Raw genomic sequence first — 17,796 nt, 5'->3', positions numbered from 1 at the left:
TCCTCTTTGAGCTTGCATATTGTATATAAAATATAAAAAACTTAGTTATTTTAATCTTAAAGAGCTGAAGAATTTTTTATGTGTGAGATAGTCGCCAGGTTATTTATGGCCATAAAAAGTTTAAATCTTAATATAGTTGCCAGCTGGGCTAAACAGGAGCCAAACTAGAAATAGTTAAGGACAAAATGTTAACGATAAATATACATGAAGAGCTTGGACTCTTGTAAGAATGTGTGACCAAAGCTACTTGTCTGTCAATACGATCTCTTCGTTTTTTTTGCTTCCGCGTGAACAGTTTTTTTATATTCGATAAAGTTTGCCTTTTACCTACCTATCACGAGTTGTTTTAAAGAACTGAAAACTTCTTTTTCTGAATTATAAAAATTCGTACAGAAAGGGTGGTATAAATATATCGTTGAAAAAACCATATTTAGTTTTTTTATAAATAACTTTGTTAATAGCAACTGTTTTAAAGTTTTTTAATTATTAATTATAAGTATTATAGTAACTTTTATCCTCCCATAATAAGTTACTGTTGATAATCTTGTATTCAAAATAGCTTATTATGACAGACAACACTCAACGAAGCAGCAACTTAATAGGCTTTTCAATAATAAATAAGCATGTACTTAAACAAGAACAGAAGCGCTCCTTTTCTGATGACCCAGAGGAATAATATTAATGTTCGAGAATTTACACGGTATTTACATTATATATAAGTGAAGACTATTATTCTGACTGCAAACTTAAGTATTGCAACTCTCAAGTCGGGTGTCCCGATGCTCCTGGCCTTCCCTGATTCCAATTCCAAATTATATGACTTGTTACCATGTAGACGACTTCTCTTACTCACTTATAGATAAAAAAATCTTTGTTCCAGCTGCCAAGCTATTTTGAAAACAGCTATTCGTCGGCAAAATCTCTTATTTTAGCAGAAGTCGATAATGCTTATTGAGCATAGTACAAAAGTTTTAATTTTTTTTTTTAATTTCAATTTAAGCACTGATTTAGTTGGCGGGCCAAAGACTTTTTTGTAAAGTTAACTGGGTTGAGGCCATTAAAGTGTTTCGTCGTTAAATTATCTTTTTCGTAAAGAGATAGCCAGTTCTGCATCTTAAAATGTCTTTTGTACCATAACTTATTTACAAAATTTAAAGTTGTTTAATCTGTTATTGAAGTCGGACCTCGGCGGTATAATACTGCTACAGCTATTTTAACTAAATCAAGATCCGTTCAAAATTATTAGTATAGTAAAATCTGTTCTTATATGACAGCTTTTGGATTTTGTACCACAATACAGTACATTAAGTCCTTTGCAATTACAAAATTTAATTTTAACGTTTTTGTAGAGTTATAACCGTTACAGTGAATTTATGGTCTAAGAGTCTTTCTTCAAAGACGTTCTTTTATATAAACGGACAACCTTTTAAACTTTTAATTAAATATAAATTAAAAAAGGAGGAAGTATTGTTACTATGATGCGTTATTGTCTTCCTTGCAAAATTTGGCCACTAATTTTATTCGGTGAACACCTCATTTTAAAGGGGCAGAAAGTCACGTACTCGGGTACCAACAGTAATTTCTATCTAACTTTCCTGGTTGCATATCTATAGCGTAAGAGGTTTAATGAATGGGTCAATTTTGATTCTCACGTTAGCAATATCTGTAGTAAAGCAGTATATGTAGGTAACTTCTATAGTATTCTATATTTCACCCCCCCCCCACCCCAAAAAAGTTCGTAAGCTTCAACTAGCACACTACAGGCAATTATATAATGAAAGCAAGCAGATGAAGTACCTATTATAAAAACAAAATAATATTTGATTAGTCCGTTGGAACAACGTTCATTCGTCAAAAGTCAACGTAAACTTTGACCTCCAGTGAACTCTAATTAAAGATAACAAATTTTATTAGGCCTGTCTTGGAAGATAATATGTATTTGATGCTGCCAAAAAAATACTAAAAGGTGGAACGTCTTGATAACCGTTTTAAATAGTTTTTTTTTTCTTTTTAAAATATCATAATTTGTCTTTATATGAGTGTAATTAAAAGTTCTTTTAGCAGTGAAGCAACGGTTTAAGGGCCTCTGGGTATATTGACCTTCGTATAAAATAAAAAAAATTCAAGACGCCACTACACTTTAGAACAATAGTAAAATGCAAGAGGGGCGTCAAGATAAGGGAGTAACGAAAAAGTGAAGGGCTTCGGTCACATGATCCTAGTTTTTCGAAGCTATTCCGTGAGCCGGTTGACCGGCGGGATTATAGTCATTCTCCAGATTCCTGTGGAAGTGTTTTAAGATGTAAGTTTGGAATATCTAATACTTTTATAAAGATGAATTCGGATGTTCCTATGAAAGAAGCTCAACAAAGTGATTACAAACGAGATTGGCTTCATTCTTTACCTTCACCTAATTATGACGTTAAAAAGTTGGTACAAACTATGGTAAAAATTTATATATTTTTGAATAATATTTTTAATTTTAGCACTCTGAGGATCTAAGTGAACAAGTTAGTTTGAAAAATGACTCATCCGACTTATTCATTGTTTGGGATACCAATGTTTTGCTTTCACACTTGTCCTTAATTGTAAAGTTAAAGGCTTCACTTTTTGTTCCCAAGAAAAACTCAAAAACCCTTTTAATTATTCCATGGATAGTTTTAACAGAATTAGATAAACTTAAATCTTCACGTAAAGAGGACGTTGCCGTTCAGGCGAGGATGGTATGGCCCCTTCCTCTTATTTGTATAACTGTTCTTATGTATGTATGTAATGGACTTCCTACACTCTTTCTACAAAATATATAATTTCTATTTCTAGGCCACTCGTACCTTGCTTCAGTGGTTTCAAGTTAAAGATCCTTTAGTAAGGGGTCAAACTATTTATGAAACAGAACAATTGGTTGACTGCACGGTTGAGGTTGTCTATACAATTTATAAGTTGTCAATATGGTATTCGATATTCTTTGTTTCTAAGAGTGCCGATGATCGCATTCTTCAGTGTTGTCTTTATTTTTTGAAAAAGAAATCATTTCAAAGCTCAAATAAAGCCAACAGTGTTGTTGCTGTACCAGAAACTGTAATTCTTGTGACCAACGATAGAAACTTGAGCGTGAAGGCCTTGGTTCATGGTAATTCTTTACTGTTACTAATACATAATTTCTTTTTATAAAGCGTTGTTATACTAAATCATTATTTTTTTCTGGATTTACCACTTTTTCTTTAGCTTCTTGGACATTAATATATATTTAATTTTTATTTTTTTCCTGTCCTTCCCATGATTATTGCGGCTTGTATGTGTTATAAATTAGTAAAATGAGTATTATTATTTTTTCTACTTTTTGCCTTATATATCTACAGTGCAGTTCTTTCTATACCTAAACCCAGTTATTTTTGATTCTGAAGTTCCCTGAAAATATTGTTTAATATTACTTTAACTTAGAAAAAGATTAACTATATTTATGAGAGACCACCGAAACTTAAACAGTGTAGCTTCAAAGCCGTTTTACCGACTTCTTCTAGTCATTTTTTGTTTGGTTTTCCTCTAGTTTTCTTTTTTAAATTTTTGAAAAACATCTTAAATACTTTTTTAGCCTGAAGTTTGCAAAATTCAGTTTTCGCGTATAATTAGATACTTAGCTAATAGTAGTAAATGCCATTACGCATATTGCTTAATAATAGCTAATGACTGTAACGTTATCGGTATTGCTCACTTTTGGGCTTTTAAAGGGATCCAAGTTTGCGATGTTGAGACCCTGCCAACTCTGTTAAAAACTTTGAGAGGTGGAGCTTTGTTATGTTTTGCATATGTTTCGGTTATAATTGTCTGACTGTGGAAGGCATCAACTTAGAGCCGTCTTGCATTGAAGTAGGAGCGCCCATTTCTAAACTGGAGGTATCACCACCTTTTGAGCGCAGCGACCCCTCTTTTTTGCTTTCTGAGTGCTGGAGTTGCTTTTCTTCTTATACCCTCGAAACTGCTCTATTAAAGCAAATAGACAGCCAAAAAATTTTAAAGTCGGGCTCTTTTTGGACTTCGACAACTTTTAGAACGGCGGAAAAACTTTTTAGTGGTAAAGGTTCGCTCGATGCTGACAGTCTTTCATTTCTGAAGGACATCAAAGTTATTGAGACGCGCACCTTCCTTTTAGCCAAAAACGCGCTTGATGCCTTAGCAAAGAGCCCGCTGTCACACTGCGAAACGGTCTATTTATTTATTTATTTTTATTTGTTATGTTTACATCACCCTCAATCAGGTTCAGTGCATGGAAAATATTTTGAAGGCCGTCAAGTCGTTTCCTCAACACGATAAAAAGAAGCGAGTCGCCATCTCCTCAATAAATCAATTGAAAACTCTTCTCTATAACGCCCTTAGATCACGTGTTCGACCCACCCCCAAAAAAAATTCTCTTCTGTCCTCTCCCAATGGGGTCTCTTCTGAACCGCACACAATCAGGGTCCCGTTGGAGCAAGTCCTCCAGGTGTTGCGTTGGTGCTCCTTCTGTGTCTCGGTTGCCAGTGTACTTTTCAAGCTCCTTTTTTCTTTTATTCTCCCACTACTAAGTCTATTTGTAGGGAAGCTGCGAAGAGCTGGAAGCGACCGCGGATGTCACTTCCGAGCTACAGAAGGCCGCTGAGAGCGCCAGCACTCTTTTTCCTGATAATCTCAGACTCCAGTATTTACTGAGAAGCGTCGCCTTTAACGAGCGGTATAACTTTGTGTTTGTTGTCGCTCCTCATCGTACCCTACATTCTCTTAGCATGTTGTTATCGACGGAGTCCTTCACGCTATCCTTCCTGTTTTCTCTCATAAGTAAGTGTCAGACTATCATCGAGTTACTTCCAGTCGATACTATGACGCGGTAAGTTATGGTGTCTCTTCTAACATTAATTCTTTAATTATTACATACTAATAGGAATTGCGCGTGGTCTTCTATGGAGCACCTAAAAGATTCTTTTGCTGAGAAAATTAAAAAAATTGATGTTGACGAAGTAGAAAGTGATACTAATGGAGATTATAAAAGTAGTAATAAAGAACTGGAGATGATGGAAATTGTACACGAAGATATTAAATTATGTGCAAATGCGAGTTTTGAGGTTGCTGAGCGCGACTTTTTGTGCCTCAAGTCCAGTTTGGTATAAATTAATTTATATATTATGTTGTTATACGCGGCTGTGAATTAGTTTTTTTATTGGCTTGTAGTTTATAATAGTTAAGAACGTTGTAGTGCTTATGTCGTCTGTTCGACAACTTAATTGTTATGTATGCTCTTTGCTGTAGATATTAATTGACTTTACTCCCGAATCCCTTCTGCGGCACTTAAAATTAGTTGCCGGTGCGTATATTACGAAACTTAATTCTTTGGGTTATTTTTGAATACACTCACCTTTTATAGGTGTATACATATTATATTCTTACTAGATTCTTCTTTTCTACTCTTCTGGAGGCCCGCTTTTCAGCATCTTTTAGAACTTTTAAGTATAATTGTAGAAACACTTCGACCTTTACACCAACTGCCTCCTGTTTTCGAATACTCCGACTCCTCCAGGTGTTGTGCAAATCCTTATTGCATATCTTTCTTTCTCTAAAACTCGCACTGCAGTGTTTAGTTTGACTTATCACATATACTTGAATTGTAAGTAAAGAGTTTAAAAAAGTATATAACGCTTTTAAAAAGTATGTACATAAAGAATACAACTTTTGGACTATATCATTTTTCTTTTAGCCTCTCACTGTAAGAGAAACTTGCTCTATCTTTGTTAATTATTCATACTGACAGACTGGTCACGGCTTTTTCGCAACTTATGACGACGTTTTCTGTGGTTTCGAGTGAGCCTTCATCTCTGCAGGACAACTCTCTTGAAAATATTACTCGCCTTATGCTATTTTGCTTTCGTCAAGATGTCAACACCGCTAAGAACTTATCCGCATTTTGCTCTGAAAAAATCCTGCGCATAAAGTCGTTATATGATTTTTGAATGATTGTCTCATTGGTAGGGCATCTTCGATAGTCAATGTAATGGTTAAATACGAACTTTAAAAACTTTTATTTTTCTATAAAAATATTATTGTAGCAAATTTATTAACTATATTTAAATTTTAGAACAGTGTGGCTTTAAGTTACTAGGTGTTTTACGAAAGGTAATTTTTTTATTATCCATTGGTGCAGATCACTCAATAAAACCGAGAGCAGACCGTTTAGTTCTGCTAATAACTTATTATTTGGTGTAGTCTGTAGAGTCATCTCAACATTATTCGTGTACACATAAATTTAAGTGTGTAGAGGTTTACGAACGATAAGTGTGTGCCCAAAGCCCAAGCACGGTCATGGGAGCGTGCGCCTATCCACAATTCGTATGTAAGATCTTGAACCCACTGGTACCTATTAACATATTCAAAAAATCAGCGCGAATTAAGATGCAATGGTCATCAGTCGCAGAGGCCTATTAGTTGCGCAGGGTGCAATTGTTCTTGGTTTTTTCCTACGTTTAAGCAAAAGATACGTAGGTCCTCTCCTCAACTCTTCACCCAGTTCTTGGCAAAGCAACACTTTTCAAACCTGAATAATGTTATAGGTTTTCTACTTTTCCGCAAGTTCACATAATCTAAAGTGTTCTTCTTTGGAATCACATGCGACCAGAGAATCACCCGCATGAACAGGCGTATTCCACCAGACGTTAGTAATGATACACATACTTATTTAATAGTCGAATGGTGCATTGAAAGAGCCGAACGGTAACACTGTCTATTGCATCCTACTTCCGTCTGGCATTGTAAACGCAAAGAATTTCTAGAAGTTGTGTAATATTCCTCTAATAAATCCCTTTGCGTTATCCAATGAACTAAAAATATTCTTACCTCCAACTGTCAAAAAAAAAATTGTCTCTTTTATCAGGTGTCCTCTATCTCTATTATACATCTCTTATTAAGAACTTGAGAGGCGTCGCGCATCCTCGTTAATATATCAGGCTCTTGGTGCACCTCTCCCACTTGGCTTGTTCTGCGTTAGGTTTCTCCACTACAACTTGCATATGTTCCGCTCTCTATTGGTCGTCTCCAGAAGCTCGACTTTTAATAGCTTTTCACATTTTTTATTATAACAAAACCTTATTCCTATCTTTAATCTCGTACTCTGGCCAAGCTGACAGAATCTTATCTTTCAGTTTAACCTTTAATGGCTCTATTTTTATGACGCTTCTTTTACAAGGGCCCCATTGAAGGTTGTATATCTTTTTAGCCAAATTTGTCCCGTCCTTCCTATTTATTCCAGAACACCACAAAGCCATAAGGTTTTTTTCAAATTCACAATTTCACTTGCCCCTCTCCCTCTTAACATCAAAATTCGGCACCATTGTTCAACCGCTACTTTAACAAACTTTTCTTCATTCAAGGCCTCCTTTTACCGCACTTGGTTTCATCTCCATTTCCTTCACGTTTATAAGTCAGTACATAAAATTCTAAAATTGATGTTTCCCTAGCGTGCTCCCCTATCACATTTTTCATTAAATATTATGTTAAATGCCACCAATGCATGATAATTTTATAGTTAGAGTTTTTAGCGCTTAAACAGATATTTAAGGTTTCTAACCTTAGAGTGAGGAAACTGATTCTGCTACTTTCTCTATGTAAGGCGCCTGTGGCATATTTTCTCCTCAAGTTACTTTTGCTTCTACATCCAATATCTAAGTTCTATACCTATTCTACATTCTTTCCTTACATACTGTCTCCGTTTGTGGGCAGCTTTGATATAGTTGTGCATTAACTCCGCTCTTGCTCTAAGATCTTAGCTCCGTTAACTATTTAGCTTTAAGTTAAATAGTTTAACTTTTTTTTCTTTACTACTTTTTATATATTTTAACTCCTATAAGTTCATCGTCAGAGAACCTTACGATCTCCAGAATTGTAAAATCGTAACGGAGTTTTAAATCTTTTGTTGTTGTTAAAGGGTGGGCCACTATATGGTTTTTAACCGATGACTTTAATAAAAACTGCGATCATGGAAATTTATTTAAATTAAAATATAATGCTCTTAAACAAACTTTATACTAACAGCAAGAACTTCCAAGCACTCTCAAGCTCCAACTCGAAGAAGAACTCTACTTTCCAGTAATACAGGAAACCCACCATCCATCAATAGAGACACAGATGGCTATAGCTAACCATTTTTTTAAGTCAATTAAAAATGTTATTTAAGTTTCGTAAGAAACTTAACAGCGACAAAATACTCTATGCCCCTCCGCCTTACTAAAAGGCTTTGCTCGCAATAGTTGCATTTACGACATTCTTCCAGCTTAAAACCCATTTCATCTTCTGAAGCTTGCAGTTCTTTACACATAATCTCACTAAGGTGTCCCCTTAATTCTTTCTGCTCATTACTAACCACTAATATGAGGTTTACAATGATCAATTTAAAAAAGTTATTACTCTTAGCTGAAGTCGACAATGACGTCTTACTTTAATTTAGGGTGTAAAAGCAATTTTAATTGTTATTTATGACTGCCCTTAACGTAGTACTTCCGTTTATACTAAGGTATCTCTTAATTAACTAGAAGAGAAAAATAGGCAAAATGGAGATCTTATACTAAAATGCTTCGCACTATACCCGAGATATATTTTAACCCCGGGCAAGTGCGTAGCCTCAGGTACTGTACACCTGTGCTGTTTGCATTCTACCTCAAATATTCCCCTTTGCCCTTACTTCTACCTCTTAATCATTACTGGTCTTCAATATCGCTCAAGCTTTAGACGTCCTGGCCAAAAGTTAAGGCGCTTTAAAGAATGTTGGGTCATTAGAGTTAGGCGTCTGGGAACACCACAATTATTACAGTACTAGAAGCCAAGGCATAACTAAAAGAACTATATTTGGTAAATTCTGCTTTTCGAGTTGTGTGTATCTTATATGATGGCAATTATTTAAATTCAAAGGATAATAAGGCTTTGCATATGTTAAAACGTTTACCAAATAATAGATAAATAAAACAACCTGTTTTAAGAATTCCTCGGTAACCAAGTTTGAAGGCTTAATACACTAGTAAATTGCTATGATGTAATTTTTAGATTAAAAGACTAAATGTTATTTAATTAAAGCATTTAATCTAATAAATGTATGATTAGTTCACTAGCGCACCATATATCTATAAATATATATACATTTACACTTAATAAAGTATTTCCAAATTAAAAAGACCAGGAAACTTTATTAAGGGCTCTCGGCCCATAAGTTTACTATCCAGCATCGGCAAAGTAGCGGAGGCTGTGACACTCGAAAGATAAAAAAACTTTGCGAAAGAAAAAAAGAACATAATTCTAGTGCCAAAGTGGTTTCCGTTAAAAACACTCAACCGATTCTAAGAGTTCCAGAATGTTACTAAAGCCTTTAACGATCGAAAATAATCCGCAATAGTATTTTTAGATGTTGAGAAAGCTTCCGATATAGTTTGGCACAGAGGAACTGTCTGTAGGAGGGATGAGTTTAACTTTCCTTGACCCTTAGTCCAGATGACAAAAAGTTATTTATTACATAGAAAATTCACAGTCCGTATAGGAACAGTTAATTCAAATCTGGGAGATTTAACGTTGGAGTCCCTCGAGGATCACTTTTATCACCCGCTTTTATTCGCATTTATATGGCAGACTTCTACAGATTAACTACCGTATCAGTTGCCTAATATGCGGACTACAAAGCTATATTCTGCGCTCTAATTCCACTGCACTGACTATTAAATACTTAAAACTTTAGTTGTACACTGGAAACCTGATTTACTAATTGGAAGTAACTATCAATGCTTCTAAGAGTGCAGAAAGGATAATTTCAAAAAAAAGAAGGGTTATTATTGAAAATCAAACTCTACATATATTTTTAAAATTGTTATCACGTGGAGTTCTCGCGTTATGTCCTTAGGGATTAATATAAATAGTAAATTAACTGGAACGCCCATGTTGAGTATTTCCTGAGATAAATGAACGCTGCCAAGAATGTCCTATACCCATTAATATGTAGGCACGGGAAACCTCACCTTAAAAACAAGCTACTTTTATATAAATCCATTACTCGCCAATTATGGTGTGAATGCTTCCGTTTGTTGGTCCTACCGAGAGTCATATAATTAGGCTGCAGATTTTCGAAACTAACTCCTCAGAGTAACCATTAATGATCCATGATCCATACGTAGTGCTTAGTTACATCGTGACTGCCAAATGAAAGCAATCAAGACCTTGTTCTTACAAATTGCAACTAAATGCTATAAAGAATACAGTGGACATACCAATAGTTCATTAGCCACCGCTGTTAGTTATATCCCAGACCAGTATAACAGGTATGAAAGACCTAGTCACTTCTTAAGACCGCTTCCTTTGGCCTTGATTTATCACCCACTCATTTGTCGTTAACTCATTTATATTATAATATTTACGTTACACTTTATTATTATTATTATTATTATTATTATTATTATTATTATTATTATTTACTGATCTTATTTACTTAATATACTCTAAGTATTCTTGATTTTAAAGTCGTTTTTTTTTGGTTTGGTCGTTGCTGCGTACTTCTTTCTTCCTCTAACTTGCCCATGGGTACGCAAAAACATTGTAGCTGAAGACTCTTCGGGAGGTCTGGATCCTTCTTTAACCCTTATAGTTTAAGAGAGAACAAGGATTAAGCAGCAAAGATGTGCTATGCATAGCGACTGTACAATTTTAAAAAAAAAATAAATAAATAAAGAATTAGGGATTTCTATCTTCTAAGTGAGGGCCTCATAGAGGGTGTCTCCGGGTGGTCTCGGGTCTGTGCCAGGCCTGCCTCATTCGGTGGTGGTTTTTAGCGTTTTTCTACCACCCCAGACCAAATGGTGGAAGATCTGGCCGAATATTTCCCACTTTTTCAGTCCTTCAGGATACTCATTATAGCTCTATAAGGAGCATATACTGGTGGGTACTCGTGCCCTAACCTTTGTATAAGAAGGGAATATAGGTTATGCAGCTTAAGTTCCCTTAGAAGATCGGCCGTAGTATGACACGCCCTAAAAAAAATATGTAGGGATTTATCTCTTAATTAGCACCTCTTTATCTTGCAGCTGTTCATTTTCGTCTGCAGGGCTTACTAATAGATTGAATTTCAAAACAAAACAGAAACAAAAAAACTAAAAAACGACTGGATTGGTATTGTAGAGGGTTACTAATAACACCTGGAATCTTAAATTATAAGAACACAACTAATATATTACTCGAAATTAGTAATTCTTCTATGTTATTAATAAAGGAAAATTATATTAAAAATTTAAAATTTTGTACTTAATAGTTGAATAAAAAATTGACATTAATTATGCTTTTAATTAGGAGCCTTCATACCCCATTAAAGGTCCAAGAAATAATTACCTCTGTAACTTTAGTATTTCGTTTGTTGACATTGTATAAAGGGCAGCCACTCTTCCCAAATACTATGTAACTTGCTAGCTTCGATTAGCCTTTTTTTTAGTTCGTGAAACATGCGGAATTTTCATAAAAGTGTGTGCCAAATATAGCTAACAACGACTTATACAAAAAGCAGACTCGCATTGTATAATCTCCATTAATGTAAAATACCTTTAAATAAAACGTGCCTACTACCTCAAGTCTTTTAATGGTGAAAAAAAAATTAATTTAATAAATTTATTTCTGTTTTCCTCCTTCTAACCCATCTCTGTCAAAGATGCTACAGTTAATATAATCAAACTACCGTACGAGAGCAAGTGGCTATAGAAAAGGGATAATTTTTTAGTATTGCATATTTTCTGATTGGAAGATTAAATTTTTTAAGAACTTCTGCCAAATAAAGTAATTCATCAAAATCTCATTTGACGATTTCATCCCTCTTTATATATTGTTTAACCAATTTAAAATAGTCAGTATAACGTTAAAATGGTCTCTGCGTTGTTAAGCAAATAAAGTGGTTTTACGTTACTTGTATAATGAAAATTGGTGGTCGCTTAATTTATCTAGTTGTATACTGCTGTCCACACCACCAAAAAATACTACTATTACTATTACAGAGCTAGTTATTATGGGGGCTTTTCAAAGCTGCTATACCAGAGTTGATTTCAAGTCAAAAAATATTTTAGAAAAACAACATAATAAAAAGAGGGGTACTATATTTCTAACCTTTTTAAATTTCATGCTATTTTACACTAATAATTTCTATAGCCAGTTTTGATTTAAGAGCCCTTAATGTAGGTAGCATGTTTTATAATTAGGTGTGCAGCATATTTTTAATTACTTTCTTCAGAGTGGGAATCAGAATTTCCTGTCACCGTGAGTGAAGTATTGAGAAAAAGAAAACAATTTTGGGAAAATTGTAAGTCTAAGGGGGGCAATAAAGAGGTCTGGGATGCCTTACGGTTAGCTGTTGAATTTTCAGATTTGCACCAAGCTCGAATCATACTTGAAAGTGTAAACGTCATCTTTCCCACCGGTAAGATATATAGTTTTCTTGGTGACATTTCCCTTACTATTAATAAATTTATGCGTGAAACCTTATCTTATTAAAGGACAAATTTTTAGTAGTTTTGACAACTCGGGCTTTTATTATGAGCTGCCACTTTTTTGTTTAAATTATCCTAAAAATATTAAACTCGAGGACGTGAAATCCTTTTTTACAGAAGATAGATGCTTTCCAAACGATAGACTTAGTCCGAATTACACTAATAACAACGCTAATCACAGTAGTAACTCTCATCATTACGAATTTCCAAAATATATGAAAGGTTTTGTTTTATGCACTGCTCACACATAATTATAACAATTATTTTATTGATTATAATCAACTTAGCTAGCAGGAAGTTTAAAGCTAACGCCGACTTTATAAAAGTTCGGTTGGTAGTAGCACCCCATCAGATAATACATAAGTGGAAGGTTGCTTAAGTTATTATTTTTGAAAACCGCAAGATAATTCTTTATAAATAGGTCACAGAAAGCACTACTATTTTAGAATTAAAAGAGTGTGTTAATGAAGAAGACAAGTTTAAACCTACGCAACAACTATTTTTTTATAAAGGAAGAAAACTTCAGGATAATAGTTGTCTTTCCGATTATGAAGTAAAAAATTGTCATACAATACAAGTTTTTATCACAGGAACGATAACTTAAAATGTTAATTTTATAAGTAAAATTGTACATAACGCCAACTGAACAACTTTTGTTTATTTTAACAAATTTATATGTAACCATGTAAGTTTTACTTATTAAGAGCTTTGTAATTATTATTGTTATTACCATTATTATTAAAAAATTTATTAGTAGGAGTAGTAGCAATATTTGTAGAACATAAAGCTGCACTATGAACGTTAATTAGCGTATTTGTTGTATCTGTACAAGTTTCGCTCGAATATTGCTTCCTATTTTATATAAAACGGATTTAACATCATTTAATAAAGGTATAGCTATGTACACTAACATTTGGTAGGACGGTTAGTCTCGAGTATAATTAAGACACAAAATTAACCAAATTAAAGAAAGTTTTTTTTAACTTATTTAGCGCGAAGCCCACGCTTTTTGTTGGTATACTGCTACGTACATATATATAACTGTTGAGACGACTTGCGGAAGCCAATGCAAACTAAGTATAGTTATAAGTAAAAATATCTAGGAACTGTAGTAATAATCATAATACATAAAGCCATGTGAATCTCTCATCCTATTATGTACCACCGTTTTTTTAATTTGCCAATTTTATAGCGGGTTAACTTAACAGGAAGTATAAGGTTATAAAAAATATTGTTATATAACAAACGCGACCTCATGTTTTCAATGCACCAAGAGTAGTTAATTTTTGATATCTCCCGTGGGTTACTTGTACTAATCTAGAAGGGCCTAATCATTTTTTTCGTAGCGTTAAAAAGTTCATAAGGATTTTAATTTGGCTCTTAGCCAATAACTATCGACTTAGGAAATTTACAAGTAATATTTGACGTAAAATTGGCAAAACACTAGAGCGGAATGTTAAGGGACCTACTTGAAAATTCAACGTGCACCGTGGCACATTTCTATTAATTTATTTATAGCACTGTATTACCACAGGCGTGATATATAATCTCTTAATCAATTTCCTCTGTTGAGAGAAGACGCAGAAACCATGACTCCCCTAACGATTTATTCCGCCATCAACGAGAAGAACGAATGTGCCTGATCATTAAGTAAAATAGTATATATCAATAAAGACGCAATAGCAAAGTAACAAAAAAAAAACATTTAGAGAAATAGTTAAGTTTCAGTACCGTTATATTATTAAGAAATATACATGATAAGTTAACTGTTGAGGAAAAAATACCAGTTCACAAGTTTTGACGCAAATTACCATTTAAGGCAATTTAATGGCTACTATTGATTATTTCGTCGCTTAGCGGTTAGTATATAATAAAGGTTCATGAAAAATAGACTGGCAGTCGTGTTAATTTTTTTTAGTGATTTTTTTTTTAGTCACATCTGTACATCTCTATGTATACATATAAATTTGTTTACAATTAATTTTAAAAGAGTTAAAAGGCTTAGATACCGGTCAGAAAGGGATATAAACACCAACACAATAAAATAAACTATAATTAGCACATCCCCCCTTTAGTCGACCTATAAAATATTTGGCAGCGAGTACTTGGTGTATCAACAAGAGTCATATCCAAGAGCTTCCCTAATTAGTATGTTGTGGCGAGCACAGGCTCTATAAAGCCAGCTCCTTAATGTATAAAGATATTCTTCAATAAGCTCGAGGTTGCATCCTCTATGTAGTGGACTGTTGCGCACGAACCAAGGGGCGTTCATCACCATCCTCAGGACGCGATCATGTAACATTTGTAGTCGATGAATAGGTTTGCTTGGAGAATAAGCTCAGGCAATAGAGGCGGTTGGGCGCATAATCGATTTGTATAACAGATCTTTGTTTTTAGATGCAATTTGCTTTCCTTCATGGTGAGGGATAAAAACCGTTATAGCTTCTCTGGTTGGAGAAAGACGTAAGAAAGACGCGGAGTCCAGGTTAATCCACTGACTTGCGTACCCCGAGATATTTAACCTTATTTCGAGGAGTGATAGTTTGGCGTAGTAAGAGATTTTTTTTTTGGGGGCTTGAGGGGAGTAACCTGCTTCTTGTTATAATTATGAAAGACATGTAGATAGAAAAAAATAAAGAGGGTAGCAAGGAACTTTGTGGGACACCCACCTTTAATTGTCTAACAGGGGGCTTAACAAACTTACTCTAACAGTAAAGGTTCTATCCGTTAGGTATGCGTGTACCATCGCGTTAAGTAAAAAGAGAGCTGGCAGTAATTATTTTGAAGACTAGATTATCGCGCCATATTTTATCTGAAGTTTATTCAATATATATAAAAAGACCACACCTGTTACTCTTCTATTGGTATAAGCTTTCGTAGCTTTATCCATAAGCCTGAATATCTGATGAATAATAAAGTTTTTTCTCAAAAACCCAATTAAAAACAATTAAAAATTAGACAAAACGCGCGTACTAACCACAAATTCTTGTAATCTTGAAAAGGTCACCGATTCTACCACCTTTGCTAGGCAAAACAACAAGCTTATTGGGCGATAATTCTAATAAAACGGCTAGAGGGTCTAGTTTTAGGGATAAAAACTACTTCTGCTAATTTCCACCGCTTGAAGAGGTAGATAGTTGTGATAACCAACGTAAAAATAATCACGTTCTATGAAGATAAGCGCGAATGTAATAGGAAGCAGAGTAATAGAAATTCCAAAACTTGATAGAAATAATAAAGCAACTAAATCTATAAATAATATTCAGAAAATACGCTAAGAACAATTATATTAAATTAAAACTATAAGAAAAATAGGGAACAACTGAGAGTTAAGCATAACACTCGAGAACAAAAGTAACAAAGCGCTCTATTATAAGGAATATAACAAAACCTAAAATTTTCCAACCAAGAGGGTGGCTTGCTATAAACTCATCCTAACAACAAAATTGCTTGTGACTGTCAAATAAGGTACAAAACGCAAACACTTTAGGGCTATAACAGTAGTCATGCGTTTTATCGACCAATTTTTAAATCCGAGAAAGGTTTTTAAGCATTATATTAAAAATACCGTCGAGACTCGAGGCATTCCTTGCATTAAGGGATTGAATAATAGTTTTAAGTGCCGCACTGGTGATGGACTTAATCTTGTTGCATATGTTGTTTTAAAAGGTAAGCTATAACTAAGGTGGACCCCATGCTTGGGGTGGTGTTCAATTTCCTTGGACTCTAGCATAGTTGGGTGGGCTTCCCATGAGTCGGCAACTGCCTCTATTATTTTGGAGGGCATCTAGCGCCATGGATGAGAAGTGTTATGCCCCTAGTCTCAGTAGATCTAATGGTCCTTGTTTATACCCATAGGGAATTATTCTCTGGCCCAGAAGATACTGATTAGTTCGCCCTGCTTTCGTTAAACCATGCTTTCAATTCCTCCTTAACTCGAGGGTTGATCTCTTAAAATTTTCTATCGCCTGAAAAACAAGAGTTCATATATCTTGCCCTCATATTTGGCGTCTCTTAATCAGAGGTCTGATATGGACTGGGGGGTTTTATTGTTGGTTTTTGAGCTCTTCAAATGAAGTGGGTCTACTATAGACCCCCTCTTTACTTACTTCCAGTTGCATAACAGCCCTGTCTAAATAGGGGGTTTCTTAATGGTGTGCACCCTGGTATCTATGCTTTTGTCTAAATGATCCCAGTATGTTGGCAACAAGTTACCTTTTTAACCCAAATACTCGAGGTCGACTAATATCCTCTCTATGAAGATGGGGTTATGATCAAAATAGAGTCCAAATAGCGTACTAGCGATAACAGGTAAGAAAACATTTGTATTATTGTGATATTTTAAACGCCACAAGCAGAGGCGTTGGGTCCTTTGAAACAATAACAATTAAATTTTAGTCGGCTGTTTTGGCTAAGCTTTTTCCATTAACATTCCCCCGCCTGCTATCCCACAAGGGCTCTCACAAATAAAATCTCGAGTCATTGAGATGCTGGAGGAAATTGCACAAGTCTAGTTTTTTAACTTTAAAATTAATTGTTTTCCATTTCTGCGTTTCTCTTAAAAAATTCTAAATCCTTTTTTTTTTATTTATTGTACTTGTCAACATAAGGGACCATTAATACTAGGGATCTATTGCAGAGTTCTTTGAGTACTAATACAGTATTAATTTAAAAAAACTAGGTCATATGGTAAACATATTATTAGCAAGAGGTTTAAAAAGTGAATTAAGGTAAACAACCTAAGTATACTTCCCTACTAAATATACCATGATGAAAATATGAATTTTAACCGTCATTAATATTTCGTCCAATGAGGAGATAATAACCACGACCTGACTCTTGTAAATTTTTATAGGCTAGATTAGCTGGCGTAAACTGAAACGATACCAAAAATTGGTTACCAGAAAGTGTACTTGAGGATACACCTTCAGACAACTAGTTTAGAAATGCCAGTATGCATTATGGATGATTATAGTCTCTTTGCAAACTATATATACGTTCATACATCACAATGGCCATATCTTATAAATTACCTTAGTCAATAACAGACAGACCTTAAAATTCGTTATAGCAAAAGAATAAGGTGAATGGCAATTTATGCCTTAAAATAGGGTTTAATGTATGACATGTCATCCCACAAGGCACATACGAACTATAATTGAGAGCGACTTTTCTCTAAGGTACTAACAACCTTAGTAAGGCTTAAAGCTATATTTTTGATCGAGGGTAATTCATACTTAAAAGTGTTGTAATTCGTTAAAAAAGAGAACATTAGCGG

The 17,796-nt window shown here is 34.4% G+C and overlaps 1 protein-coding gene and 1 long non-coding RNA gene across 5 annotated transcripts; both read left to right on the top strand.

Annotated features, from left to right (window-relative positions):
• Positions 1 to 2,290: 2,290 nt before the first annotated feature.
• LOC135121282 (uncharacterized) lies at positions 2,291 to 6,008 on the top strand. Of its 4 annotated transcripts, none has more exons than XM_064045598.1 (14): positions 2,291 to 2,433; positions 2,487 to 2,723; positions 2,821 to 2,919; positions 2,977 to 3,130; positions 3,729 to 3,782; positions 3,839 to 3,894; positions 3,991 to 4,203; positions 4,256 to 4,519; positions 4,575 to 4,708; positions 4,760 to 4,861; positions 4,916 to 5,135; positions 5,281 to 5,365; positions 5,422 to 5,548; positions 5,780 to 6,008. In XM_064045598.1, exons 1-14 carry the CDS (start codon positions 2,335 to 2,337, stop codon positions 5,976 to 5,978), a joined length of 2,043 nt encoding a protein of 680 aa, XP_063901668.1. In that variant the 5' UTR covers positions 2,291 to 2,334; the 3' UTR covers positions 5,979 to 6,008. The 4 variants fall into 4 exon arrangements, with proteins under 4 accessions (XP_063901668.1, XP_063901667.1, XP_063901666.1 ...); XM_064045597.1 differs by having other exon boundaries at positions 3,839 to 3,949; positions 3,998 to 4,203; XM_064045596.1 differs by having other exon boundaries at positions 3,839 to 4,203; positions 5,281 to 5,335.
• Positions 6,009 to 7,130: 1,122 nt separating this feature from the next.
• Positions 7,131 to 7,763, top strand: LOC135121272 (uncharacterized). The gene is made up of 3 exons (XR_010278913.1): positions 7,131 to 7,220; positions 7,271 to 7,411; positions 7,594 to 7,763. It is a non-coding gene; the product is annotated as an uncharacterized LOC135121272 (long non-coding RNA).
• The last annotated feature ends 10,033 nt before the right edge of the window (positions 7,764 to 17,796 follow it).

This window comes from Zophobas morio, unplaced genomic scaffold (assembly GCF_036711695.1).
Source record: "Zophobas morio isolate AGI-343-1 ecotype UQ-CSIRO unplaced genomic scaffold, CSIRO_AGI_Zmor_V1 ptg000546l, whole genome shotgun sequence".
Taxonomy (NCBI): Eukaryota; Metazoa; Arthropoda; class Insecta; order Coleoptera; family Tenebrionidae; genus Zophobas; species Zophobas morio.
This window is presented reverse-complemented; position numbering and strand designations above follow the sequence as displayed.